At 45.8% G+C, this 27,472-nt stretch overlaps 1 protein-coding gene across 2 annotated transcripts; it reads right to left on the reverse strand.

The window, feature by feature from the left end:
• Positions 1-176: 176 nt before the first annotated feature.
• Positions 177-27,472, reverse strand: Ttl (tubulin tyrosine ligase). 2 transcript variants are annotated; one of them, XM_013522827.1, is made up of 8 exons: positions 27,312-27,472; positions 24,267-24,345; positions 16,608-16,840; positions 15,168-15,302; positions 10,673-10,808; positions 9,109-9,378; positions 4,633-4,776; positions 177-1,693 (listed from the first exon to the last, which is right to left on the reverse strand). In XM_013522827.1, the coding sequence occupies exons 1-8, from the start codon at positions 27,466-27,468 to the stop codon at positions 1,582-1,584; spliced, it is 1,266 nt and encodes a 421-aa protein (XP_013378281.1). In that variant the 5' UTR covers positions 27,469-27,472; the 3' UTR covers positions 177-1,581. The 2 variants fall into 2 exon arrangements, with proteins under 2 accessions (XP_013378281.1, XP_005400662.1); XM_005400605.2 differs by lacking the exon at positions 15,168-15,302.

The following is a 27,472-nucleotide window of genomic DNA, read 5'->3' on the forward strand; positions in this document are numbered from 1 at the left end:
ACTGGAGCACACAAGAGGGAGTAGATCATGTCCTGGGGAGGAGTACAGATTCCCGTGTGTTTGCTGCTGGGATTTCCAGTACACTCTTAAGAAAAGCCTAGCCAGGTGTGGTGGCACACACCTGTAATCCCAGCACTCGGGAGGCGGAGGTGGAGGATCGCAGTGAGTTCGAGGGCAGCCTACAGAAGTGAGTTCAAGGCTGGCCTGAACTGCACGGCAAGACCTTGTCTCAAAAAAAGAAAAGCCTAAGTATTTGGATCACAGTGATGACAAAAAACATCTTTCCACTGCTAGGGACGTGGCCTCCCAAGAAGCCTCCCGCGATCTGTGGATCAAAATATCACTTGATCTGGTACTGAGAAACCACATCTTTGTATACCTTTGTATACCTTTGTTGAAACTTACAAGAAGCTGCAAGGAGCTCTGGAACTGCCTCTTTCCCATCTAGGTAGGACACACACTTACTCAGAGAGCCTCTCTCCCGACGCTTCCAGGCACAAGCAGACTCAGAATCCTTCTTGGGATGGAACCCGTCCCACCAGCTCTTAGAGAAGGTGCTTGAAGCACAAGGAAACCAAAAAGAGGGGAAGACACCTGTGTCTGGCCAGGGCCATCTGGAGGGGATACGAGGCATGGAATTCTATCTCCCTGACTCTCAAGATTTTATAAATTTTTAAAAATTGAAGGAAAGGAGACTTTGCAGGTCTGCAGTTAGCATTCTGATTAAAACAAAAATAACTGAGAATCGTCATATTTCAAAGACACCCCCCTCACACACACGTTCAACCTCTTAAGTAAAGCAAGATACTGTATGGTTTGTCCTCTCTCATGCTTATTTGAGGCTTCTAAGCTTGGCAGACTTGCTGCTTTGTTTCTGAAACATGCAGAGAGCAGCTCGAGAGTGCACAGTGGGTGCTGTTTGGGCCCTATCCAGAGGACCCCCGACAGGAGCTGGACCCCTCGCCACCGGAAAGGAGATGAGGACAGCAGCCTCCGCAGAGAGGCCGACACACGGCACGAAACTAAGGACTGTTGGTGCATGCTTGTCCAGAGTTTAGGAGGACAGAGTATCGCGATGGGGACGAGCAGGGACATATGGGCCGCTCCAAAGTGCTCTAACATCCACTTTGTGTCCCAGAAAGCCAGGCTGCAGCTGGGCACAGAGCTAAGGCACTACGGCTGCAGCGGGTGGGTGGAAAGACCAAGCAGCAGCCCCGCAGTCTGCCACACGTGGGAGGACAGCTCTGCCCCCAGCGCCGCCTAAGCAGAGACCTCCCAAGGAAGAGAACACACAGGCACCAAAGCCCTGCCTTCGCCCCCACAGATGAACATTCCGCTCCCCGCTCAGAGACATGTGCCTCAGCTTCCTCCACTGCAACAGCACTGCTGAGAGCTCCCCAGGGCAGCTCCCTGAGCAGCCAGCTCCGGGCGTCGCTTCCTCTTCTCCTGCTGTCTTCTGTCACACTGTTCAAGTTGCCTCTCTTTCCCAGCTCGGCTTGCTATGGAGTAGTCCGGTCATCTCGCCTCGCCGTGGAGCAGGACCTTGTGCATTTCCCGAGGCAGCTCTGAGGGCCCCGTCGGTCACAGCTTGATGAACGCAGCTAGCTGTGGCTGCTGCTCCACATCTGGAGGCGGGAAGACACTGGATATGGCTAAGTCCACGATGCCCTGGCACAGTTCTGCATAGAGCTTCCTGAAATGTGTTTTTGAAAATGTCATTGAGGGAGTTCATCAAAGTGCAAAAAAACCCACAAAAAATCCAAGTTTTTTTTTCTTTTTTAGCTAAGATCAGCCCCAGGAATTCCATCTCGCTATCACGGTTGTAAACCTGGTTTCCATGGTTTATAGATATACTGCAGGAGACACTGCATGTAGATAAAGCATTTCCTCACGAATATTTATGAAAGGCGGAACCAGACAACTCCTGTTGCAGCTGGCAGGGATGGCAGGGATGGCAGGCAATTTCAGGCACTTGCCTGTGAGTGTGTATGGCGGGGCAGGCACGACCCAGGTAAAGAACCAATTTGTTATGGTCGAGGGGACACTGGGAAGATCCATAGAATCAACAGCTAAGCTGGGTGGAGAAGATAAAGAGAAGTCAGACAGGACAAGGATAGCAGCATAGAAAAGAGGAAGAAGCAGAAGGGAGGGGGGAAGAAAAGAGGGAGAGAGAGCGAGAGGGGAGGAAGGAGGAGGGACTGTGCTTGCGTGCGTGTGTGCGTGCGTGCCTGTGAGCATGTTGGGGGAAGGCAGAGGAGGGCTGCCTGAATGGAGGAGTGCGTGCACCAAGGAGCAGGAACTCGGGGTACCTGGGGAAGTGACAATTGCAAGCAGAGCGGTGTAATGTAGACCACATCAGGCCCCAAGGTAACGGCCGAGGTCTGGACTTCCTCCACAGGCAAGCGGACTTCCACAGTGGACAAGCCAGAAAGAAAACCTCCCTCTGATCACACCAGAGAGCTCTAAGACTTCTACCTTCTACTTACCCTTGTGGGATTCCCTTGGCCAGACCCTAGGCCCTGGAGTCAGCCCCCACTCTCTGGTTGACGCTAACCCAGGCAAAAGCCAGAGATGCGTGGGCCAAAGAGGAAACCCTAACCTCAGATGACCCTCTGGGCCAGATGTGCCCACCCACACACTTGTTCTGGACACATCTGGAATCCCAGTGGCTCGAACGAAGGGCAGGAGCCAAGCCAGCCAGCCTAGGGCAGAGGTCTTCACTCTTAATCATCCGAAGATGGTGTCTTCCAGTCTCCACCAGTCAGGACAGCCTCACAGGCCCACTCCCACGCCGACTGCTGTAATGCCAGCCCCTCCCTTCAGCCTCGCACCACAGAACCTCTAATCCACTCCTGGCCCCAGGACTGGTGCTTCTGTGTCCCCACCTGCTGTAGGGCCCTGAGGGAAGGAAATGTTCCTGCCTCTATTTTCTTTTCTGGGAAGTCCTAAGTGCTGGCTAACCTTCATCTCTCCTGCTATGGTCTGTTCTTTCCTCTCTCTCCTCCCCAGCTCCCAGGCCCCGCACCCCTGTCTACACAAATCGAGTCTCATTTCAATAGTTCAGCCTGGCCCGACTACTCAACCCCTCGCTCCTGAAGAGACAGGCCCCTGGAGGTCCACAGGGAAAGAGGGTAATTGCTCAACTTGGACTCAGTCAGTCACCAAGAGCCAGAAGCTGTCAAAATATGTCATGTTCAGTATTTCACGACACTTGTCGTAAACCGCCTCTGGACGTAGCTTCTGCAGGGAAGCTGGGAAGAGGAGAGGACATAAAGCGGCTTCAACACGGTCAAGCCAACTCAGCCTCAGGTATTTCTGATGGAGGATACTTGATACCCGCCCCCAGCTTCATAAAACAAAACAGGTAAGTCAGTATGTGACCACGTACAAACACACGGAAACTGCAGGACACTAACGGACTTCCCTATCTATGCCATTATCGCACCCTACCAGATCCCTTTCCTTCTCCTCCTCAGGCAATGAGTACAGAGGCATTTGAAAGTTTCTCCTTCAGCATGAGATTAAGACAGTGTGACCCTGTCTGCCTTGAACTCCCTTAGTAGGAGCCCCCAACTCCGACCTCAGGGGCCTCTCCACACAAAATCATGAACCTACATGAACAGACAGCTGTTTCTCCTTCTCTTGCAGAAGTTGAAGTACAAAATGATTCATAATATAATGAACTGGGCAGCGTCTGTCTCTCTCCTTAAGGGGGCTTTCTTGGGGACACTGGTCTTTGTCTGTCCCCTGTACCCCACCATGCTTCAGCAGACTCTAAGGAAAGGGAATCTGGCAGACACTGAGGTGCTATGCAGAATGAGGAAGATGGGTCCAAAGAAGACTCGACACAGGTGTTCATTTCTATCACTAGAGACCCAGGTTGGGCTCCGGCATGACCAGCTCCGCATGATCGGCTCCTGCAGAGCTCTGCAGTAAGAGGAGAGTTCCTGCAGGAACGCAGGGGCACTACCTGTGGGGAAAGGCCGTCCAAGCTGTGACTCTCACACCTGCTGAACCAGGGAGGAGTCGCTATTCCCACACCTTCCTCTGTGCCTGGTTATCCTTCCTTGCTGGTATGGGATGAAAGAAGCAGGCCCACCCTTGGGCCAAAGCCTGTAGGTTCCCGACATGAACAGCGCTGAGGCAGGAGAACTGGGCCCCTCAGCACAGTTCTGTTCATGTGGGCACGGCCTGGTCTTGCCTGGCACCCAGCACAGAGCTAGGTCCCCGGACCTGCATCCGCTGAACACTCTCCCCGTTCCCTTTGGGACCTGACCCTCTCCCCTCACCCAATGCCAACCCCACTCTCCGGACCACCTTCAGCCCCAGTGTGACTGTCTCTCCCACCCTCAGGATCCTCACTCAGCGGGACGTGAGTCTCTCTGGCAGTTACTAGTTTTGTTTGACACCCGCATGGCATCCACCATCCACCTGAGCACTGAGCACCGCATGGGACATGGGAAAGGAGATGACACAACTGAGCTGCCATGCCAGCCAGGGCCCTCACCAAGCACTCCTGTCACGTGACAGCCTGCCCGCCAGCAGTGCAAGGCTCTACCCTTCAGTCAGACTCTGCCAAGTACACAACCAGCTCCCGCCTGACAGACACAATGGTGTTCGGTTCAGACTTACTGAGCACAAGCCGGGGCGCCGTTGACCTCAATGAGCCACACCTTCAGCTCTTCGTCCACCATGAAGTCAAAGCCAAAGAGCTGGAAGCTCTGGTAAGGGAGGTGCTTGGTGCTGATGGCCGGCTCCACGCTCATGAGGCAGCTCCTGGGGGCACAGGGAGAACAGCTTACTGAGGATGAGGTGGTGGAGGCGGAGGAAGCACAAGAGCTGTGCTTGGAAGATGTGATGTCCAGTGTGTGTAAAAATAGGCAACTAGGGCCGGGGATGTAGCTCAGCGGCACAAGTGCCTGCGTGGCAAGCACACGGTCCTGAGTTTGATTCCCAGTACCAAAAAATTAAAAAAAAAATGGGCAACTGACTCCTTTTTAAAAAAATGTATCACCAAGAGAATGCTAGGTATCAAGTAGTTTGTTACAAATGCACAAAATCACTCAGGTTCTTCCAGGCAAAAGCTGCCGTCCCTGTTCCAGGCCCTGCGGAGCATGGCGGAGAGTCACTATGGTCTTTCCAAAAGCAGCGTCCACCAGCGGAGGAAGCCAGGGCTGCTGCCACATTTGTTTATAACAAAGAATGGAACCCTGGTCCAAGTAGTTTCTTTCACTAGCTCTGGTTCTACTGCCAACTTTTTGCAGTTAAAAGATTTAAGAGCTATGCATATTAAAATCAAGTACTGAAAGCGGACCCTTGACTTACGAACGCAATTCGTTCCGAGGGCTGCTTGTAACTCAAGTCGTCAATTGAAAGCGCAGGCTCCTCTACAGCCTTCAAAGTCCCTCTCCTGGACACAGACAGATCAGAGTATCCTCAGAGAGACACTGGCCCAGGAGTTCTCAGTTAACCCCACACAGGAAAGGGTTATGACCGGAATTGCAGTTGTAACTTATGACCAAAATCTTGAGTTATTTCCTGAGTGCCAACCACCTATGCCTCCAGATGGTCTCAGATACAGACTTAACCTTTAAAGAGTTCTGGAAGGAACATCGTAACATAGTTTCCTGTTCGGGGTTAACTGAGAAATCCCGGACCAACATCTCTCTGAGGACATTGAGATCTGCCTGTGCAAAGGAGAGAGATTTTGAAGGCTGGAGAGAAGCCTGCACCTTCAGCTGGCTACTCCAAGTGTTGACGGTGTTCACTGAGATAATGATGTAAGGAACTTGGTATAACTCTTGGTACCGAGAAGTGCTTCATAAATATTCCTCTTACGAAAAAGCACATTTCGGGGCTGGGGATTTAGCTCAGCGGCACAGCACCTGCCTGGAAAGTGCAAGGTCCTGAGTTTGATTCCCGGTGCCGGTGGCGGGGGGACACAAAAAAACAAAAAAAAGAGTATCATCTGAAAAAGCACATTTCATGAATTCAATGGTAATGATATTAATTACAAATCTATCATTGACGAATAATGAACAGCTGTTATCTACAACAAATATCCCAGAACCACAAGCCATTTCTGTTTAATGAAGACTTTCCCTGATTTTTCCCTGTTTTGAGCCAGATGTTACTAAGTTGCCTAGGCTGGCCTCAGACTTACAATCCTCCTGCCTTAGCCTGCCAAGTGGCAGGGACTGTAGAGATGCACTGCCACACCCACCACACACTGTTTAAAAACTATCTCAATATATCTCCTAGCTATTTGGAAGGCTTAGGCAGGAAGATCATCTGACCTCAGGAGTGCAAGATCTGCTTGATAACTTAGCAACTTAGTGAGACCCTTTCTCAAAATAAAAAAATAAAAAGCTCAGTGTGAAGCCCCTCTGTTCAATTCTCAGTATCGCTCCCACCCCAAGCCCACAAAAGCACAGCATCTTATCTCTATACTATGAGAGAATACTCTTAAACAGATTTCAATTAAGATGTCCTTTAAGCCAGGAATGGTGGCATATGCCTGTAATTTCAGCACTTGTAGCACTTGGATGAGGCAGGAGGATTGTGAGTTCAAGGCACCTTTGGGCTACATAGCAAGTTGGAGGCTGTCCTGCACTACATAGTGAGACCCTGTCTCAAAAATCAAAAAAGAGCCAGGCATGATGGTGCACACCTGTAATCCCAGCCCTTGGGAAGCTGAGGCAGGAGGACTGCCGCAAATTTGAGGCCAACCTGGGATATACAGTGGGCTCAAGGCAAATCTGAATTAAATTGGTAGACCCTGTCTCAAAAAAAACAAAAAGAAAGGAAGGAAGTGGGGAGGGCAGGAAGACCTTTAATATTTTTGTTTTGTTTTGTTTTTCTTCCAGTACCGGGAGTCAAACGACCTTGCGTTTGCTAGGCAGGTGCTGTGCCGCTGAGCTAAATCCCCAGCCCCAGACCTTTAATATACAATTAAGATGTAATTAGGAAAAGTTTAACAGAAAGAGAGAGAAAAAACCAAGAAAAGAAAGGGTAAAAGTGAAAGCAGCGTCACACTCCGACCCATAAAGGAAAAACTACGAGCTGGAACAACACTGAATATTATTTTCTATCTGTTGGAAATGCCGGATAAATAATTCACCATAGAGGACTGTTTTCCTCTTCAGAGACTTCACAAAGAGCATCTTTTTGGGCTGGGGGGGGGGAATCACGGAAAAGAAGGGAAGCTGAGCGCCAAGAGGACACTGATGGCCCCACTGATGGCACTGATGGCCCACCTACTCTGAGCAAACCATGAGCAGGAGCAGGCACGCTGCCAGCAGACATGTCACCTGAACCACCTTACCTGGCATCACTCCAGGCCACAGACAATCCCTAAGAAAAGACTCCAAGCCCTGAGGGATCTGCTGGACTCCACGTAACAGCACATTAGAGAAGTCTCACAGTGCCAATGCCACCGTAGATACACAGCTGAATGGAAAGCATGGGCTCCAGGAACAGTGCCCCCATCGCCTGATTAATAACAAGGGTCCCCACGGTGCTGTGGGCTGATGGAGACTACTACGAAGCAGGCCTGAGGAGGACTTAAATTAACCAGTTGGCTTTTTATGTTCATTTGTGCATCTGTCCAAGGCCTAGGGGCCTTGTCTGGAGATGGGTGGTGGACTCATAGTAAGTGAACCTCTACTAAAACTGAAGTGGTGATGAAGCCGAAAGCCTCAAAAGATAAGACAAGATCACAGCCAAGGACACCTGGATCCGATCTCAACTAGATAAAGACTATAGCCTCAGGCACCTCACTCCTGGGTGGGTGAATTTAATCCTTATTAAGGATTAACTCAATACCTTACTTGGAGAAGTCCTTGAGTGATTCAGCCCTTCCTGAGTACTCCCCTCCCTTCTTCTGATAACCAAATAAATCCAGCCCACCCAGAGAAGGTCTTGGTCTTAGGCCTAAGAGAATCTCAAATTTTGTGAGAGGGCTCTGATCCTCCCGGAGACCCAGAATCATTCCATTTGCCTCTTTTTACTTAGCCTTCACTGTACACTCATTCGGGAGATTGTGGACCTGATCAGCCCACAATAGCTAAGGTATATTATTAACCCAGTAGAGGGCAAGGACAGTCTCCTGCACAAATGGTCCTGGGCCAACGACATATCCTTGTAGAGCAACATAACATTTGGCATTCAAGAATGCCATACAGATTACAGGTCTAAACTATCAGAAACAAAACCCAGACATTCACCAAGTACAGAAGAGATAAGCTCTGGAATGTTCTCACGATGGAGCATTACACAGCCATACAAAGGACAAACTACTGCTCTGTTCAATTTGATGAATGAATGCCACACACAAGGTCAAAAAAAGCTGGACATAAAACAAAAACTATAGTATAATTCCGTTCACATAAGGTGGAGTGAGCAAAGAGGAATCTATACTGATATTAGTCAAGGAGTAGCTGTCTTTGACAGGAAATAAATACTTTTGGGTGGTTCAAGTACTGTAAATTTTTTTTTTTTTTTTGGTGGTACAGGGCCTTTACACTGAGCTATATCCATAGCCCTCTTTTATTTTTTATTTTGAAGCAGGGTTTCATTAATTTGCGAAGCTGTATAGGCTGGGCTTGAATTTGTGATTCTCCTGCCTCAGCCTCTCAGAACACTGGGATTACTGGCTTGCACCACCCCACATCTGGCTGTAAATGTTTTATATCTTGAGTTACATCAGAGTCCAGTAAGTGCATGTATAATGAAAACTCACTGAACTGTACACTATGCATTTTATACTTTATTTTAAAATTCTCAGCAGAGGTAGTAACATATACTTATAAGCCCAGTATCAGGGAAGGTGAAAATCAATAAAAGCTGCTTTTTAAAACATATTTAAAGAATTAATAACTCTCTAGTGAATCTATTCAAGAAATACAGAAGGAAAATATAGACTTTGATGTTAGAAATAAAAGAAGTGATCTCATTATAAATCCTATGGATACTAAAATGCAAAGAAGGAATATCACAAATAACTTTTGCCCAGAAATTAGACAATTTAAGTGGAACACTTCCTGGAAAGACATAAACAAAGCTCCTTCAAGAAGAAACACAATAAGCAGAAAAGGACAATTAAGTTACCTTATTATATGCTTGATTTGTTGTAAGATACTAGTTTCCAAGGTAATGTTCAAAGCACTCATTAGGTACTGATTGAACTCCTCAAAGAACATTTCATTCCCCTCCTCATACTTCCCATAGTTCTTTGAGTACTCCTTTTGAATGCAGTGATTGGTCAAATGGCAGGTCTTGTCCTGGAAATTATCCACATGATATGGTTCTGAAGCAGTTCGGAGAACACCCTCTCTGTAGAGGTAGATATTATACTGATGGTCCACCAAGACCCAGCTTCTGAAATTCAATAAAAAACACTATTGTACTCAGGTATCTGTAATCTCTCTCTCTATCTCTCTCTCTCTCTCTCTCTCTCTCTCTCTCTCTCTCTCTCTCTCACATTCACTGTGTATGTGTGCGTGTGTGTGTGTGTACCTCTCCATTTTGAGTATTTTGGGGGTTAGGGAGGTAAGGTAAGCAGCGGAAGGAAGGAGGTTCTAAAATTATACCGGGCAAACTCTGAGCCAAAATAGTGGATTAACATTATAAAGAAGCAAACAAAACATTTCACCCGCTAGGTGCCACCGCTAGGTGTGGTGGCACACGCCTGTAATCCCAGCACTCAGGAGGCTGAGGCAGGAGGATTGTTGCAAGTTCGAAACCAGCCTGGGCTACAAAGTGAGTTTAAGGCCAGCCTGAACTGCATAGCAAGACCCTGTTTCAAAAGGACAAAAAGAAAAAAAAAAAAAAAAATTCACCCTATGTGACAAGGAGACTTACATCCATTAAAAAACCCCAGCATTTTGAAGAGATTGGATGGGTTTTGAGGTTAACCTATAAAACCTCCATTGGCCATGTTTATACTTTCCCATCTTAAGAGAAGGAATGAACATCTGGAAGTCATCTGACACGGGGCTGATGTGCAAGAAGCAGTAAGTCTTACGAGTGACATCAAGTCATTCTGAATGAGATCAGGGGACAAGGATTCTCAACGAGGCGATGGCAGCAGGCCACGGGCAAGCAGGGCAGAGGGCTGGTTAGCGGCAGAAAGCACCTCACAACCTCTCTCCCCAAGGTAGGCCTTTGGCTCAGAAATATAAAATCTAGAAACCTGAGGTATGTTCCTGAAATTCATCAAAAGTGAGACACAGATAGTAAAGTGAGTGCAGATGATCTGGCAGGGTCACACAGTGTGCTGCATCTGAATTTTGTATGTGTTCTTTGTGCAATTCTCAGCTCCTTCCCTAAGTAAGCCCGGTAAAGGTACAAGTTATTTTCACAAAAGCCATTTCACGGCATTTTATTTTCATATATGTGTGTATGAGTGTATATATACACATATGTGTAGCTATGTACATATGCATAAAGAGGACAGATAATCTTAGTAAAATTTCTTGGAAAAAAGAAAGAGTGGAAACAAAAACAGGAAATTGGGTACAAAAGCTCAGGGCCACTGGGCTCCACTCGATTTTGGCAATCCATGAAACTGGCAAATACTTCCTCACATTCACACCCCGCTTAGCACCATATCCTATCCCGTTTTTTTCTGGTGGACAAAGACAAAAGCAGCCGACAGGGCAGCAAGCGTTACCGGATGTCAAACTTGCGGTGCCCTGGCTCCAGTAGCAGAGGGCGCTCGAGGTATTTCTGGATCACGTGCACCTGGCCCTGGTTGTCTATGAAATCCAGAAGCTCTGACGCCTCTGAGGAGATGAGGATGCCTTCGCCTAACAGAACGAAAACAAAACAGAAGTAGTCTGGTTCGTCTCACAAGGAAAAGCTGTCTACAAAGCCACAAAGGAAACACAGAAGGCACAAACAACCAAACCAAACCAAACACTCACAGGAGGTCCTCATTGACTACACTTCACTCTTCCTTCTCCTGTCCTCCCACAACTGCTCACACCCTCCCCTTCCTCTACAGCTGCACCCAGGGTATCCAACTAACTCTTTCTGCGCATAGGAGCACCGGCTTAGCGAGCTGCAACCACAAAATTGTAGTTGTACCGGCAATCAAGAGTCCAAGCACGTTAACTAAATGCCATCTACTATCAGTCACTGGCTATAATAAAGACTATATCACCTATAACCAATGACTCCATTTCTAACACTGTATCATATAGAAATACCAGGAAAGTTAGGGAATAAAAACAAGTATGTTCTCCGCAGCATTGTAACAGAAAAAATTAGATACATTCAAAGTTTCCACTAACATTAAGTAAGTGGAACCAAGTCCACTTGACTGAGATGTTACACACCTTTTAAAATGTAGCATGTTTAACTGTTTGGTCAATCTTGCACTCTTACATCTGATAATCTGAGCAACTTCGTTGAAGATAATAATATGTAATATAACAACCATTGTTAATTTCCTATTATCTTTTTTTTTTTTGGTACCAGGAATCGAACTGATGACCTTGCGCTTGCCAGGCAGGCGCTGTGCTGCTGAGTTATATCCCCAGCCCCTCCTATCATCTTATTTTGAAATTCTGCACCGTTTTTATTGTTTTTGTGTTGTTTTGCTTTTGCTTTGTGGTTATTTTGGTTTTTTTCCTCTTTAAAATAAAATTTTAAAAGTGTGTAATTCAATGGTCTGATGTATATTCCTGAGTTTTGCAACCATAGGTACCATGTGATTTTAGGGCAGTCTCATCAGCCCCTCCAGGGAGCTCTGTACCCATTTCCTCCCCACGCCCCATTCACTCCAGTCTCTGCCGACTGCTAATCTACTTTCTGTCTCTAAGCATTGCCTCTTCTGGATATTTCATATAAATCATGTCACATAGTACATGGCCACTGTGGATGGCTAATTTCACTAGCACAGTTTTCGAAGTTCATTCATGTTGTAGATGCACTGGTACTTTGCTCCTTTTTAGGGTTGAGGAGTATTCTACAGTATGGTTATACCACACTTTTATTAACTCGTGATTTGGACATCTCAGTTGTTTGCACTACTGTCTGGCTCTTAGCAATAATGCTATAAAGACTCACATACAAGTCTGTGTAGACATATGTTTTTAATTCAGTGCCATTGTGATCTCGATTGGAATTATGTTAAACCTACAGACCATTATGGGGTGAGCTGACATCTCTACCTTGAGTTCTGCAATCCATGAATATGGTATGTTTATCCATTTTTTAAAGGTGCCCTTTGACCTCTTTCATGGCCATTTTGTAAGTGTCAGCATTCAGAGCTTGTACATATTTTGTTAAGTTTATACCTAAGCATCTCACTCTCTCTGGGGTGACTGTAAGTGCTACTGTTTTAACCACTTAACAGTTCACCCCAAGCATCACTCGGGGTACTATCACACTGTTAAGCACTATCTCTAGCATTGCTTGGGCAGGTGTTACTTTAGCCAGTCAATTCTTGTCACTTTAGCCAGTCAATTCTTGTACTGAAGAAATTTGATAAAATTATCATCTTCATATCTCCTGTTACATTACCTTATAAAATTTAATGAAAATATGCACTTTTTGTCATGCTGTATTTAAATAACTGACTGGCAAGAGGTTAATTTTGGTTTCCACGTCATTAATACACAGAAATGCAGTTTTTGTGTGTTACATCCTGTAACACTGTGAAGCTCACATTTTAGTCCTGAGGCCCTTTCACTTATGCTTGGGACTTATAGCCTATCTCATCGTAGATCTCATACTTTCCGCGCAAGTGAATTCAGTTCCATTTGTTAATTTAATGATCCATTTTTCCTTAAAATCAACCTCTTTCTCATCTACCCTGTTTGTGCCATTTTTTCCACCACTTGGTTAGGCTCTTGAACAAGAAACTGTGTTGGAAAAGCTCCCTCTTTTCCTACATACAACTCCTTTTGTTTCATCTTCTCTAGGATCCACACTCGGGGTTTTCTGGCTACTCTTTATTTCCAGTTGCCCATCCTCAACTTCAGAACTTAACCTCTCTTCCTGTGCACCGCCTTGCACCAACTTCTAGAATGCTCACCCTAAAGCACCGCTTTCCCTAATGTCCTGGAACTGTCTCCCTCTCCTGCTGAGGCCTTGCTCTGCATCACCTAACCGCCTTCCCTCCCCTATGCGCCCACCTAATTTTCCTTATGTAAACTATTTGCTATTGGAAATTCATATACCAATGCGAGTAGGCTGCAGAAACAGTGGGTAAAACGCAAAGAAATAAATACATTTTTATAGCTTTAAAAAATTATTATCATTTAAACAGAGAACATTAAATGGAAACAGAAAAGCTAAGCACAGTCTTCTTTCCTAACATAATTGTTTCTGTTTTTTCATATTAGCAAAGCCTGTTTCAATCACCATGAACTCACTGCATATTCTTTTTTTAAATTTACATGGTCATTTTTTTAATTTTTATATAAACTTTGCCATTATGTTTTTTTTTGTTTTTGTTTTTGTTTTTCTTCCGGTACCGGGAATCGAACTCACGACCTTGTGCTTGCCAGGCAGGCGCTGTGCTGCTGAGCTAAATCCCCAGCCCCCTGCCATTATGTTAATGCCTGAAAATATCTTACTATGTGGAAGTAAAAAAAAAAAAAAAAGAGTTACACATTTCTTTACTGGTTGCTGGACAAAAGAGTTGTTTCTAAATAATATTATGCTATTATAGATAATATGGTAGTAAATGTCTTTGTGGTGGATCACTCATTTCTTTTATTTTTATTATTATTTTTCGTCTTTTTGAGGCAGGGTCTTGCTATGCAGTTCAAGCTGGCCTTGAGCTCACTTTGTAGCCCAGGCTGGCCTCAAACTCTTGGCGATCCTCCTGCCTCAGCCTCCTGAGTGCTGTGATTATAGGCATGCACCTCCACACCTGGCTCATTTCTTTGAAATATTTCTTTGGAGTAAATTTTCAGGAGTGAGAATACTGCGCCAAATGATATGAGTCCTTTATGACTCTCGTGTGTCACTGCACTGCTTTTTCAAAGGGTTGTGAAACATCCCTTTGAAATTTTGGTCCCAACCAAATTTTGGTTGGGTCCCAACCAATGGGTCCCAACCAACGGCAACAACATCGCTCATGCTTTTCATGTTCTTATTTTGCAGCTCTACAATGACAGGTAAAATCTAATTTATTTAGTAAGTTTTGGCTACTGGTGTAGCCTGTTTCCATGGGTCTGTTAACTGTTCCTTATACCGCTTATTCGTTCATATCCTCACTCACTAACCATGGAGAAATTATGAAGGAATTTTGGAGGGCAATCTTTAAGAAGCTGAGTCCTTTCTGTCCCCTTGCCCCAGTTCCCACTTGAACTTTTAGCGTTTCTGGGAACAGAAGCACCGCTATCAGCCTTCTCTCTGACTAGACCACGGGCCACGCGGTCACGCGGTCACGCCTTCTCTTGTATTCCTGCATCTCCAGCACTCGCTCGTTACTCACTCACTCACTCAGCACATACACTGGACCTTCGCCGGCTGCTGGCCCGGCATGCGGGGAGACGGCGCCGGGCACAGACGTGACATGGTACTGGCTGTGCTTTAACAGGATCTCTTTCTGCTCTGGAGGACAGCCCAGAGCAGCACGGGGAACTGCACCAGAGGTGAGAGGTAAAGGTGGTTCAGGTCACCCGGGTGGCAGGGCTGGGGCCCTGTGGCTGCTCCTGGGTATCATTTGAAGATGCAGCCAATTATATCAAATTGTTTTTTTTTTTTTGGTACCGGGAATCGAACTCAGGACCTTGTGGCTCCCAGACAGGCACTTGTGCCACTGAGCTATATCCCCGGCCCTCAAGCATTTGTTTAACAAAAATAAAAGCCATTCACTCATTCTATTGGTTTCATTTTGTCGTTTCCAAACAAAGCTAATATATATCAGTTATCTTCCTCAGCCCTTGAAGTAACAACTCTTCATTTGACATTTTCTTCTGTTTATGTCTCCCCATTGCTTAGGGTCCCTCTATGTCTTGTCTTGGTGAGGGTCCAGGTACCAGGGTCCTCAAAAAGGACCTGACCCCAGGCTCAAATCCACAAGAGGAATCCAGAACACCATAGATGTCTGTTTCCTCTTCCAATTCCCCCATTTACCATCAGAGCCAAACTCGGAGACAGTACTTAAGAAGAGATCGCAAGAGGGGAAAGAGAAGTAGGCGAGGTACCTGGCTGGTGGCAAGAGTCCAACTCTCCCACTCTCAGGAGATCCCAGGTGACGCCCTCCTGTCTCATGGCTGGTGGAAAAAGAAGGTGAGGTCTACTGGCCCAGGGATAGAAATGAGGACCAATGGCCAGATGGTCTTCCAAGGCAATAAAAGAAGAAGTAAGTTCAAAATGGAATAGGTTTAAAAAGAGCATACGATGGTAGTTGAAGAGGGAGACTGTTTATGTGCTCATTACACTGAGGACTGCCTGTATTTCCATTACAATTTTTTTTTGGTACCGGGAATCAAACTCAGGACATTGCGCTTGCCAGGCAGGCACTTGTGCCGCTCAGCTATATCCCCGCCCTGACTGCCTGTATTTTAGGCCTGAGTTATTATAAACTTCACACCATCTATATAATCATTCAACACATATTTACTGAGTGTCTATAAGGACACAGAGACAAATAAGAAAGTCTGGGTTTATACGGAGCTTACAGTACAACTGGGGAGATGGACAGATATGTAACATAGACCTAGGAAGAGATTAGTCAAAAAGGAAAAATAAAGCAGGGCGCAGGGACAGAAAGCAATGGCACAGAGGTTATCTCAGACTCCAACAGCCTTCTCCTCCAAGGCAACATCTGTGCTGAGAACCCATGCAAGCACATTCCAGGTAGAGACAAATTTAGAGTATCTGAGGGACACAAGGCAGTCAGTCTGTGGCTATACAGCAGTGAGCAGGGCCAAGAATAGAAGGAGATGAGATCAGGGCTATGAGGAAACGCCCAAAGGGGTAGGCTACATCAGGAATCTGGAGTTATTCTAATTGCATTAGGAAGCCAGCTGCTAAGCCATAGGCAGGAAGTCACAGGATTTTCTAAGACATCACTCTGTCTGTGAGCGGAACTGGCTGACAGCAGGCTCTGTAATTACATAGACTAGAGAGAATGGCGGCTTTGATTTAAGGTGGGAGCAGTGGAAACAGCAAGATAAGAGTCTAATTCAAGGATGCATCTTAAAGGTAATGCTAGCAAGGCTTGTTAGTGATTAGGCGTAGATGGTAAAGAGCTGTCAAAGGTGTAGGGGCTTCAGGGCCTGGGTAAATAGTGGGATCAGATACTAAACAGGAAGAGTGAAAGAGGAGCAGGCTGGGGTGGCCAAAGATGGGAGGCAACGAAGAGAGCTGTAACCGACACATCAGGTTTGAGATGCCTCTTACAGATAGAGAGCGTGCTCTTGGACCCAGCACTTAAAGGTAAGACCTAGAGTGGAGATAAACATCCAGAAGGCATCGCTACATAGAGGAACACTTAAATCTACACACATTCTCTACCCCCCGTGACTCAGAGTAGAATAGAGCCGCTCATCTAAGTACGTCCTTAAAATCTAATGTGCCACTGAACCAAGATCATTAGAAGCCTACAGAGCACAGAGAAGATGACAGCAATGGGAACTCACCTTTGGCACCAGCTGATGACTTTGCAATCCAAACGTTGCCTTCCCCATCCTCCTTCTTTCTGTTATAAGAAGCTAGGAAGAATTCTCTTTCATCTGTCCGTGAGTTACTGACCAGTGGCTGGATTCCATTCTGCGCTGGAGCAACTGGGGTCTTGAGATTAGTCGGATATATCACATAGGACTCAGGGAACCAGGTACAGGACTCAGCCAGTTCCGGGCTTGTCTTGATCAGCCTGGCAGAGGACAGAGAGTCAGTCTCCCTTCTTAGTACTGTATGTTCTGTCACTCTCTTCAGAGAGGTGACCGCTTTCCCTGAGAGCCTCTCAAGGAGATAAAACACAAACCAATCTCCTCCTTACCCCTCTCTGCACAGATCTGTAACACGCTATGGTAGGTGCTTATTTCCTAGAACTTCGGCTGTGTAAGGAAACAACTGACAATCCTCAGCCAACACCTTTTCACCAAATATGTTGCATATGAGCCAGACCCACACTAAGAAATGAAGCAGAAAGCAGAGGAAAGCACTTCAGTATCTAGCTGAACACTATCTTGGCTCAACTCTCTAGGGAAAAAAAGGGTACTTAAGAATCTGAATTATCCAAAGAATATTTTTAGTCTTCATTTCCTGCTTTTAGCTCAGCCTGGCTTTGGTAACAGAATAAAGAAGGAATTTTTCTGTTGGGACGTAGGCACCAGTGGGCCTCATGAAACAGATGCCCTGCTCCCAAAATAACAAAACAGCACGGAAGTGAAAGTTAGGCCCTGGGCAAGGAACTGAGCAAACACAAGGGCTTCCCACTACATCTACTCTGCAATCAGACCCCAGAGCTGGAGGTACTGGAACCCCATTTTGTAAGAGTACAAGTAAACTCCCTCCCCTCCAAGATCATAAAGGGAGAGAGTATCAGCCAGGATGCAAGCGGTAGACTCCCAAGTCCTAACTCTGAACTGCCCCATACCCCAGGGATCAGAGCCGGAAGAGGATCCTACCAAAGACATGTTCTGCCCTGAGCCGCAGTCTCTTTTCTGCCTAGAACAGAATGGCTCATGACAAACTTGTATTAAGAGTCAACTACGAGCTGGGCATGGTGGCACATGCCTGTAATCCCAGCACTGAGGAGGTTCAGGCAGTAGGATCACCTCCAGTTCAAGCCCAGCCTAGGCTATAAATAGTGAGTCCAGGTCAGCCTGAACTATATAGCAAGACCCTGTCTCAAAAAAGAAAAAGGTTCAACTATAAAACTCAGTCTGAGGGCAAACGATACAAATAATAAAAAGAAAAAAAAAGTCATCTCAAAATTGAAGAAATCAAATTTGAAAGCTCCTTTAACCCAAAAAGGAAAAGAAAACTACAAATAAATTTCTAACTCAATGTTTAACTCTGTATCTGCCATTGCCCAGGGGGTCACTAGCCACATGCAGATATAGACCCTTGAAAATGTGATCAGCGTGATGACCCAGGAACTGAATTGAGAATTGCATTTAATTTTAATTTAAAAACTGATGCACTGTGACATATTTTTCCATTGGGCACAGCTTTACTGATCTGGTAGGGTGACATTTTACTTTATTGTTGTACTGTTGTGTGCAGCGCGGGCCTATGTGTCATTTCTAGAATCTCACACAAACACATCAGAGTTCTATTCAGGGACAATACACTGATTCAGACAATACACTGTCTGTACATTGATGAAACATGATCACGTGCTTACTACAGAGAGGATGAGTACAACTATACAAACCATAATTGGTAACTAAGGTAGAATAGAATTTTTTTCCCAGTTAAAAAACAAGCATGGACAAATTTTTAATCTGAAAATAAAAACAAGGGCTAGGGATTCAGCTCAGTGGCACAGCGCCTGCCCGGCAAGCACAAGGTCGTAAGTTTGATTCCTGGTACCGGAAAAAATTAAAAAAAAAAAAAGAAAATAAAAACAATACTGACATGAAATTGAATAGGGACACAGAAGCTAAAACCAATGACCAGGTCAGTAAACACACACACACACACACACACACACACACACACACACACACACGGAACTGGAAGATCTATCACAAATTCACAGTGAGTGGCAACTGTATTAGGCTACTGCAGAATAAAACAAAAAAGTAGTTGTTTTGTAAAGGAGATTTTTGAGCAAATAAAAAATTAATTTGATAAGCATTTTCCTCTCAACAGTCAAAAAGAATGATATAAGTAACTGAAATCACAAATATCCAAAAAAAATTTTTGAAACTATTTTTAGTCTAAGGCTCAAACCCAAAGCCTCCCATACGCTAAGCTAACGCTCTAACACTAAGCTACGGGTCCTAAACAAATTTTTAATAGAATTAAGTCTGTAACTTCAGTCAACTATAGAATGCCTTGGATTCTTAAATACACACACACACACACACACATGCACAAGCACGCACACAAACCCACATTTTTTGCATGGAACTGGAGACCACAATGTTAAGCAAAATAAGCCAATCTTGGTCAGTTAACTATCACATTTTCCCTCACATATAAGCAATCATAAATAAAATAAAGGGACAATGACAGGAAACTAGAAGACAGACTTGTAGAGATATAAAGGGGTATGGGGGAAGGGGAAGAAAGAAAGAAATGGGTGAAAATAACCCAAACATGTTATATGCATGGACCAGTATATAAACATGAATCTTACTATTGTGTAGTACTAATACCCATTTTAGATGAAAATATACTGAGAAAAATTATTTTATTTTATTTTATTTTTTTGTCTTTTTGAGGCAGGGTCCCACTATGCAGTTCAGGCTGGCCCTGAGCTCACTTTGTAGCCCAGGCTGGCCTCAAATTCGCAACGATCTTCCTGCCTCAGCCTCTCAAGTGCTGGGATTATAGGCGTGTGCCACCACACCCAGCAGAAAAATTATTTTAAAGCAAAGGGTCAAGAAGATATTTTTACCTGTCCCCCCAATGAACAACCTTCAGTTCAGACACAATGGGCCACAGAATACAAACCCCTTGTGTCTAACAACATCAAAGACTGATTCAAAGTATGAAAAATAATAAACATTTTTCCTCATCTTTAGATAAGTTGTGAGCTAACAGATACTGCTCAATCTCTACTTTGGGAATGCATATATGAACAAATGTTGTCAAACTACAGCCTAAAAAATGTCACTCATGGTACAGGTGCTTTTGAGTATTTCTCATCTGCCAAAGAATTGCATCCTACCTATGAAAAGTTACTTTCTAGCCAGGTGAGATGGCATATACCTGTAATCCCAGCACTCAGGACGCTGAGGCAGGAGGATCATTGCAAGTTTGAGGCCAGCTTGGGCTACAAAGCGAGCTCAAGACTAGCCTGAACTGCGTAGTGAGACCCTGTCTCAAAAAGACCAAAATAAAAAAATAAAAAAGTTACTTTCTGTTATGATAGATAGGAGTTCAACTATATTGAGTTAAAATATGGATTTACTGGGATTTTCATAGACTTTCCTTTTTTACTTCAGACTGCTGTATGATACGTACTGGAAACATTTGCTTCCTTGCACTGTATGATACATATTGAAAACATTTATTTTCACAGTTTTCTGAAGCAGACGCTATAAAAAGCAGCAAGAATATAGTTTTTTTAAATGATTCAGTACACTTGCAAATGTGACAATGATTCATCAGTTCATGGAACGGCTGAAAGGAATAGAAGACAATGAATTTAACGAATTTACCGATACTGTGCTCTTTGCCAGTATGGAGAGATGAAAGCATTTTATAAAAATTCACTGTACTGTTAAATCTAATTTAGATTTTCTTGAAAAAGAATGCTTTCCAAATCATTATTTTCACTCAGTAAGTCATTATTTAATTCAATAATCAAAAAAAAAAAAGTGGCCGTGTTATTTACCTTATCCCACCCATATCCACACTGCAGCTGAACAAGCTAAATTTACAGGGAAGATTTAATTATTTTTGATCTACCGATATAAAAATGATAATTTTATGTCCCAACTTCACAATACAAGTTAATAATAATGGTTGTATATATATATATATATGTGTGTGTGTGTGTTGTGAAAAATGTAGACAATTTTAATTGTAAAAAGACAGCATTGTGAAAATTGCAAAAAAAATTTTTTTAATTAAAAAAAATGTTGGTGGGATCAACAAGCTTACTACTTTTTATTATACTCACTACTGCTTTGAATCCAATATCAATAATACTGATTTAGTTGGGCAGGGTGGCACATGACTATAATCCGAGCAGTTGGGAGGCTGAGGCAGGAAGATTACTGTGAGTTCGAGGCGAGCCTGCACTACAAAGTGAGCTCAAGGGCAGCTCTGAACTGCATAGCGAGACCCTGTCTCAAAAAGACAAAAAAAAGTACTGATTTGGCACAAGAGTTGGTGAATTTACTCAACTTGGACACAGGGTTCCACAAATGATATGCTTTTGTTCTATAAAGTAAAATCAATTATTCTAAAAAAAGATGAATAAATTTCATCATCATGTATATGAATTTTAAAGGAAAATGACTGTTTGGTACTCAATTACTAAAAACCTTTAAGTACGTTGGAACAACTTAGGTATATAAATCTACTTTTTCAATCACAGATTTTTATGAAATCTAAATTCAGGCCAAGGATTGTCAATGAAAACTTACTGCCTGAATTAAGATGTGCTAACAATGTAAAATACACATCAGATTCTGAAGGCTCAGAATGAAAAAAAAACAGAAAATATCTTCTTGCATTCATAGCATGTCAGAATGACAGTATTTTAGGTTTTTATTTTTTTACGGTGCAGGAGATTAAACCGAGGTGCTCACACATACCAGGTAAGTGTTCTGGCACTGAGCTACATCCCTAGCCCAGTATTTTGGAGTTATATGGTTAAATGAAATAGATCATTAACCTAACTGCACCTGTTTCTTAGCAATTATTTTACCAGGAAGTTTAAACAGACCCGTGTAACTGGCGTTCTATTTCTGTTGGACAGTGCTGGTCTATAAGATGACCTTAGTCTGGAAGCTCTCACTTCCTGCCCAAAACCAAGCCCAGGCCCCTCAGGGGTTCCTGTGTCAGTCAGTTCCATCCTTACATCAGCCTGGAATCATAAACTGAGGCTCACTCACATCTATAAATGAGTAGTGCAAACGCCGGGCATGGTGGCGCACGCCTGTAATCCAAGCAATAGGGAGGCTGAGGCAGGAGGACTATTGCGAGTTTTCCGCCAGCCTGGGCTACAAAGTGAGCTCAAGGCTAGCCTGAACTGCATAACAAGACCTTGTCTCAAAAAGACAAAAAAAAAGAGCAATGCTCAGAAGAAGAAACAAAAGCCTCCAACCTGCCAGGAGAAGAAAAGCCCTCAGGCTCTGAGACTGTGGCCCTGGGTCTTGATGAACTGCAGAAACTCCCTGAGGGGTCAGGAGTAAGGGGCAGGCTGCAGGGGACGCAGCACAGAACCCCACCAAGGCTCTAGGGAGCCCTCTGGGGGACGCAAGGTCACACTGCCCATGGGTCTCGCGGGGACAGATTCAAACTGTCCTGGTTCACCATGGATGGCTGTGGTCTTGGACAGCACAGCTGACTTCTCTGAGCCGGCATTCTGCACTATAAAATGACGGAGATCACATTTCCTTCCTCTCAGCTCCTGCAAGCCATACTAAATCACGGGAGACAGACAGACAGACAAAGGGACCTGGCATCTCCCAGGATTAATTACTCCAACCCCTCACAGGTCACTTAGGGGATGAAGAACGCTGCTGCTGATGGAGACAAGTCTCAGCTTGTATAAGCCGTGTCCCCATTTACAAGGTGCCATCACAGATCACAGGCCACCAAGGTCGGAGAACAGGCCTACCACCTCACCGATCCCCATCTTACAGACAAGATGGGGATCTACAAACCCAAGCTGCTGGCTCCGGTCTTAATCACAGCATAATGCCGTCTCCTTTCACCTTATGATACTGTCCTAGTGATATTCGGCCATCACCCAACTGCTCTGAGATGGGAGATGAGGCAGATCCTATTACACCCTGCCCAGATATCTGTAAGATGGGCACTGGGATTCAGAGTGGTGCTGTCCAAAGCTAGAGATCCCTGCTGAGCCCTGGTCATGATTCTAGTCCAGTACTCACTCTGCCTCCCTGTAACTGCTAAATACGCAAATACGTAGAGCATTATTTTTCACACCATCCTCTGCTTCCTATCTATACAGCAAAATTCTACTTTCGCCTTTGCAGAGAAAAACAGAAAAGATTAAACAGTTTATAAAAATGTGAAATGAGGCAGGAGGACTAATAAACAATCATGTCCCACTTCGACTTCTGATTCTAGTGAAATATAAACATAAAAACATAGACCTCAGGAAGCCTCACTTTTGGAGTTGCTGCCGAATCATGAAAAGCCATCCTGGGAAAGAGTGTGTAAGTTACCAGGGCCAGCAAGTCTGACAAAGACGTAAACGTTCCTGTGTGTACTCAACCTAGTAGCTATGTACTGCTCAGAAAAAAAAGAGGATCTTGCATTGAGTCACATTTTCCAGTGTCATCTACCTAAGTGACCTATTTCGCTACACATACATGTTTAGTAGGTATGTGTAGGGAAGAATCCCAGAGACCTACTACCGCCCTAATTGCAGATGCCATACCCTCTGAAATGACAGCAATAACAGCAATGACAACCATAATCACAGCAATGAGAAGAACCTTCACTTCTAGACTATAAACTAGGAGGCATTAATTCACACTGAATTAATTCTCACAACCCTGAAGTAGTTACCATCACCATTTTACAGAGAAGAAAGCTAAGGGCTCAGAGTCAAACATGTATTAGGTACCAGGCCACTGAGTTACACATACTCCATAGTGACACCTTATTTAATCTCCACCACTGCGTCATGAGGAAGGTATCAAGACTCAGCAAGATGAGATCTGTTCTGACTAACGAGATGAAGGGCTGAGGCTAAAACCCAAGCTGCTGGCCCCGGTCTTAACCACAGCATAATGCCGTCTCCTTTCACCTTATGATACTGTCCTAGTGATATCCGGCCATCACCCAACTGCTCCGAGATGGGCGATGAGGCAGATCCTATTACACCCTGCCCAGATATCTTTTCTGAGCAGCTGGGAGAGTTGGCTGCCAAGGGCTTATGCATATAGCCTTCTGCAAGGACCAGCTCCCTCCCACCCAGAAATGTCTGGAAACGATGTGCTCCAGCCAACAGCTAACTGTACTCGAGCACAGAAGCCCAGGCGCTTTGCTTCCGGATGTGAAAACGCTGAATACCATTCACTCCGGAGTTCCCGGGGTGAGACTTCAGCTGAGCCACCTCTTTGCATGGCTCCTGCCCTGCCCTGCCCTGCCCTGCCCTGCTTTCTTGTCCTCCAGAGAGGTTTGCCTGGAGAATTCTCCCCCACGAAGTCACTTGGGCAAGAAACCCTGAGTCAGCCTCTCCATGGGAACCTCACCTAGGAGACAGGCAGCCTTTATCAAGCACAACACACCAATCTTTAAATTGCGATCCAAGCAGCCCAGGGGAAGCTTCAGCACCAGAATGTTGTCTTTTAAAATTGTAAAAGTATTTTTTGCCCTTTAAAATAATCCCACGGTTTGCACAAGGGCTTGAGGGTGAACACTAAAAATATTTACACAAAACATTAAACAAGAAGGTCTTAAAGAACACTTACTTCACTAAAGAAGCTTTGCGACACAGTTTGTCGGCCCCCCTGTAGTAATTCACCAGCTGCAGCAGGCCAGGCTCATGACCTACAAGGAGAGAGGAGGCTCAGAAGGGAATCGGACAGGTGGGAGCAATAATGTCAGCACCAGCAAGCAGACAGAGAACAGATGTGCCGGGCCTGGCTCTTCTTGCTCTCCGCTTCAGGACTGGCTCTCAGAAATGAGATAATTGTGCTTCTCTGTCCCCAAGGTTCTGCTTTCTCTCAGGGCCCTTCCAGCAACTCTCATCCCCCTCATGGGGGATGCTTTCATATCAACGGTGCAGGTCTGCTAAAGATGGCTGCTACCTTTTGTTTTGTTTTTGAGTTTTAAAAAATTTGGCCATTCATTTGTTTTTATTGTTGTTAAAGTGGATCGGGGATATTTCCTGCTTCATCTCTCCTGGAAGCTTCTCTTCTCTCGGTTTAACACATTCAGACTTACAAATCTCTCCTGGAAGCTTCTCTTCTCTCGGTTTAACACATTCAGACTTACAAAGTACAAAAGGCTACTTTAATAGAGTCGTACTTTCCACATCCCCCGCTTACTTTCTGTAGACATTAAAGAAGGTAGGAGATCTGTGAGGCTGCTGATCTCAGGCACATTTAATGCTGCATGTTTAGAGGCCACTAGGTAGCAAAGGAAGGTAGTGGACAGGCCATGGCTACAATGTCAGAAGTCCTGAGAACTTTCTTCTGTGCCCTATCCCACAGGGAACCGCATTTTCGACAGCTGTTATTACACAACCCCTTCTGTATGAAACTAGAGCAGGGGCTGGGTGTGCGTCTCAGTGTGATAAAGCACATGCTCAGCATATTCGAGGCCCTAGGCTCAATTCCCAGCAGCATAAAGTAATAAAATAAACCACACAAGTAGAGCAGGAAAGACACAAATAAAAACCACATTTTTGTGTAAAATAAACTTTTTGTTTAAAATCGTTAAGATGCGTTGCACTTTCAGTAGCAAAAAGTAAGACAAAACAAGGGGATTTCCAGTTGGTGTCAGAAGTGGCACTCATTCACCTGAGAGTGAAGTCAAAGTTCCAAGTTTCACTCGGCTTTCACCCTCTCCCCAGGGGCAGACAGGCCCTGGTTCACACCTGGACAGCTACCTTCTCATCCCCAGGGCACTGCCATTCCTCACCTTGACGGCCCCTAGGAGCTTTCTCCTGGCTTTCCTGCCGTGCACTTCAAATGAAAATATTCCCAAGCTTGAGGGCACATCACCACTTTGATTTGGGGATGGTGTTTTTTCTCCCATAAAAACCAAATGTTTGCTGATCATCTGCTAAATTTGCCATGCATGTCTGGGATTTGGACCCGGTAGGTTTCTGCTTCTCATCTTAATCTTAAGCATCACAGGAATCCAAACACTCTGCCTCTTTCTGGGCAGAGCCTTTTGCCTGTTTTTAACATCAGGATTCCACCTAGAGTTTTTACAGCCACGCACTGCCAGCTAGGAAGAGGAAAATCAATCAAGAAGGGAAGTGGATAAAGCGGGAAGGAAATAACTTCTGCTTAACTATAAGCAGTTTTTCCTCTTCTTTGGGGAAACAAATCCCCCTCCCCCAGGGCTTCCTGAGGAAACAGTTAAACAAAATTGAATCTCAACTGGGCATGGTGGCACACGCCTATAATCCCGGCACTCGGGAGGCTGAAGCAGGAGGATCACTGTAAGTTTGCGACCAGCCTGGGCTATAAAGGGAGCTCAAAGCCAGCCTGAACTGCATAGCGAGACCCTGTCTCAAAAAGACAAAGGTAAATCTCTAGGCACTTTCTGGGGTTTCCAGTGAGGCCTTCCACAGAGTCATCATTCTGTATCATCAACTCGTGTAACAACAAAAAGTTGTCCCCAGTACCATCCCAAAGGAAAAAATTTAGAAGACTAATGCCTCAACGTGGTCATTCCTCAAACCATTCCCGCATGACACAGCCCCACCCAAAAGCTCCAAGTAAGCCCGCCAGTGCCAGGCAATTCCCATGGGCCTATTCCCCGTCCCTGCCTTTCCAGCTCCCACCACACCCATTCCTGAAACCCTTCTGCTCTCCCAGGCACGCAACACTGCTCTCTTGGTTCTCCTCCAGAGCAGAGATGCCTCCTCCTCCATCTCATTCTCCCCTCTGCCCCGACCTTGGGGGCGTTTTGGTAGGGAACACGGGCTACCCAGAGAGGTGCTCCCCTCCCCTGATGACGGCGCAGGGATGACAGCATGAGACGATGCTCAGGTCCATGGAAGGTGAGTTGAACCCATCTGGACAACTTCTGGATTACGTCATCGGAAAAGGAGCTGCGGGCCCTCTCTCCTGTCGCTTCTTATAGGCGACCACGTGGGTAGCGTGCTGCCAAGCCCACTTCAACCAAGAGAACGAGGTAGCCACTTCAAGGAGAGGAGGGCAAAGAGGAGAACCCAGCCTCCTGCAAAACCTTCCTTCCACGCACAGCTGTGAAAACAGGTTCTTTGGTGACGCTAAGGGAAGGTCTAAATTCAGACAGCGCCCCAGACTTCCCCGGCCTACGATCCACTCTGAAGCTTTCGGATTCCAAACGTCTCCCAAATCCTCTACCCATCCACCTGAGCATCGGGCGGCAGAATCGTCACGGTTTCAGCACCCACAACTCCCGCTGCGCTCCCACGCCAGGGGTGAGGGGCGCAATCCTCGGGGAGCAAAGCTGCGAGACGCCTCCAGCCGTAGCTTGCAGCCTGCAGCCCGCCCGGCTCTGCGGAGCCGCGGCCGCCCCGCGCCCGGCCGCCACCCGCCCGATGCGGGCCTGGGCCCCGGCCCCCACCCCGGCCGACAGCCGACGCCCGCGCGGGCTGGGACAAACAGTCCTCGTGGGGGCCGCACGGCCACTGCAGCTCGGAGGGTACTGAGGTCTTTCTGGGTCCGTCTGAGGTCCGCCGGAGACAGCACGCCGAGGGGAAGACTGATGACCTTCAAAACAAAAGCGCTCGCTCTCCGGGGCCGTGGGAGGCGCGGCCGAGCCGCTGGGGCGGGAAGCGGGGCGAGGCTCACCCAGTCTCCCGAAAGGAAGCCGGTTCCTCTCCCCCAGCATCAGGTTGAACCTGGGGTTGTCCCGCCTCAGCCTCTTCCAGTGGCCGGTGGCGAGGAGCAGCCGGGACACCTCGGCGTAGACGCTGCTGTTCTCGTCGCGGACCACGAAGGTGTACATGGCG

The sequence above is a fragment of the Chinchilla lanigera genome, unplaced genomic scaffold (assembly GCF_000276665.1).
Source record: "Chinchilla lanigera isolate Chin_1 unplaced genomic scaffold, ChiLan1.0 scaffold00069, whole genome shotgun sequence".
NCBI classification, from domain to species: Eukaryota; Metazoa; Chordata; class Mammalia; order Rodentia; family Chinchillidae; genus Chinchilla; species Chinchilla lanigera.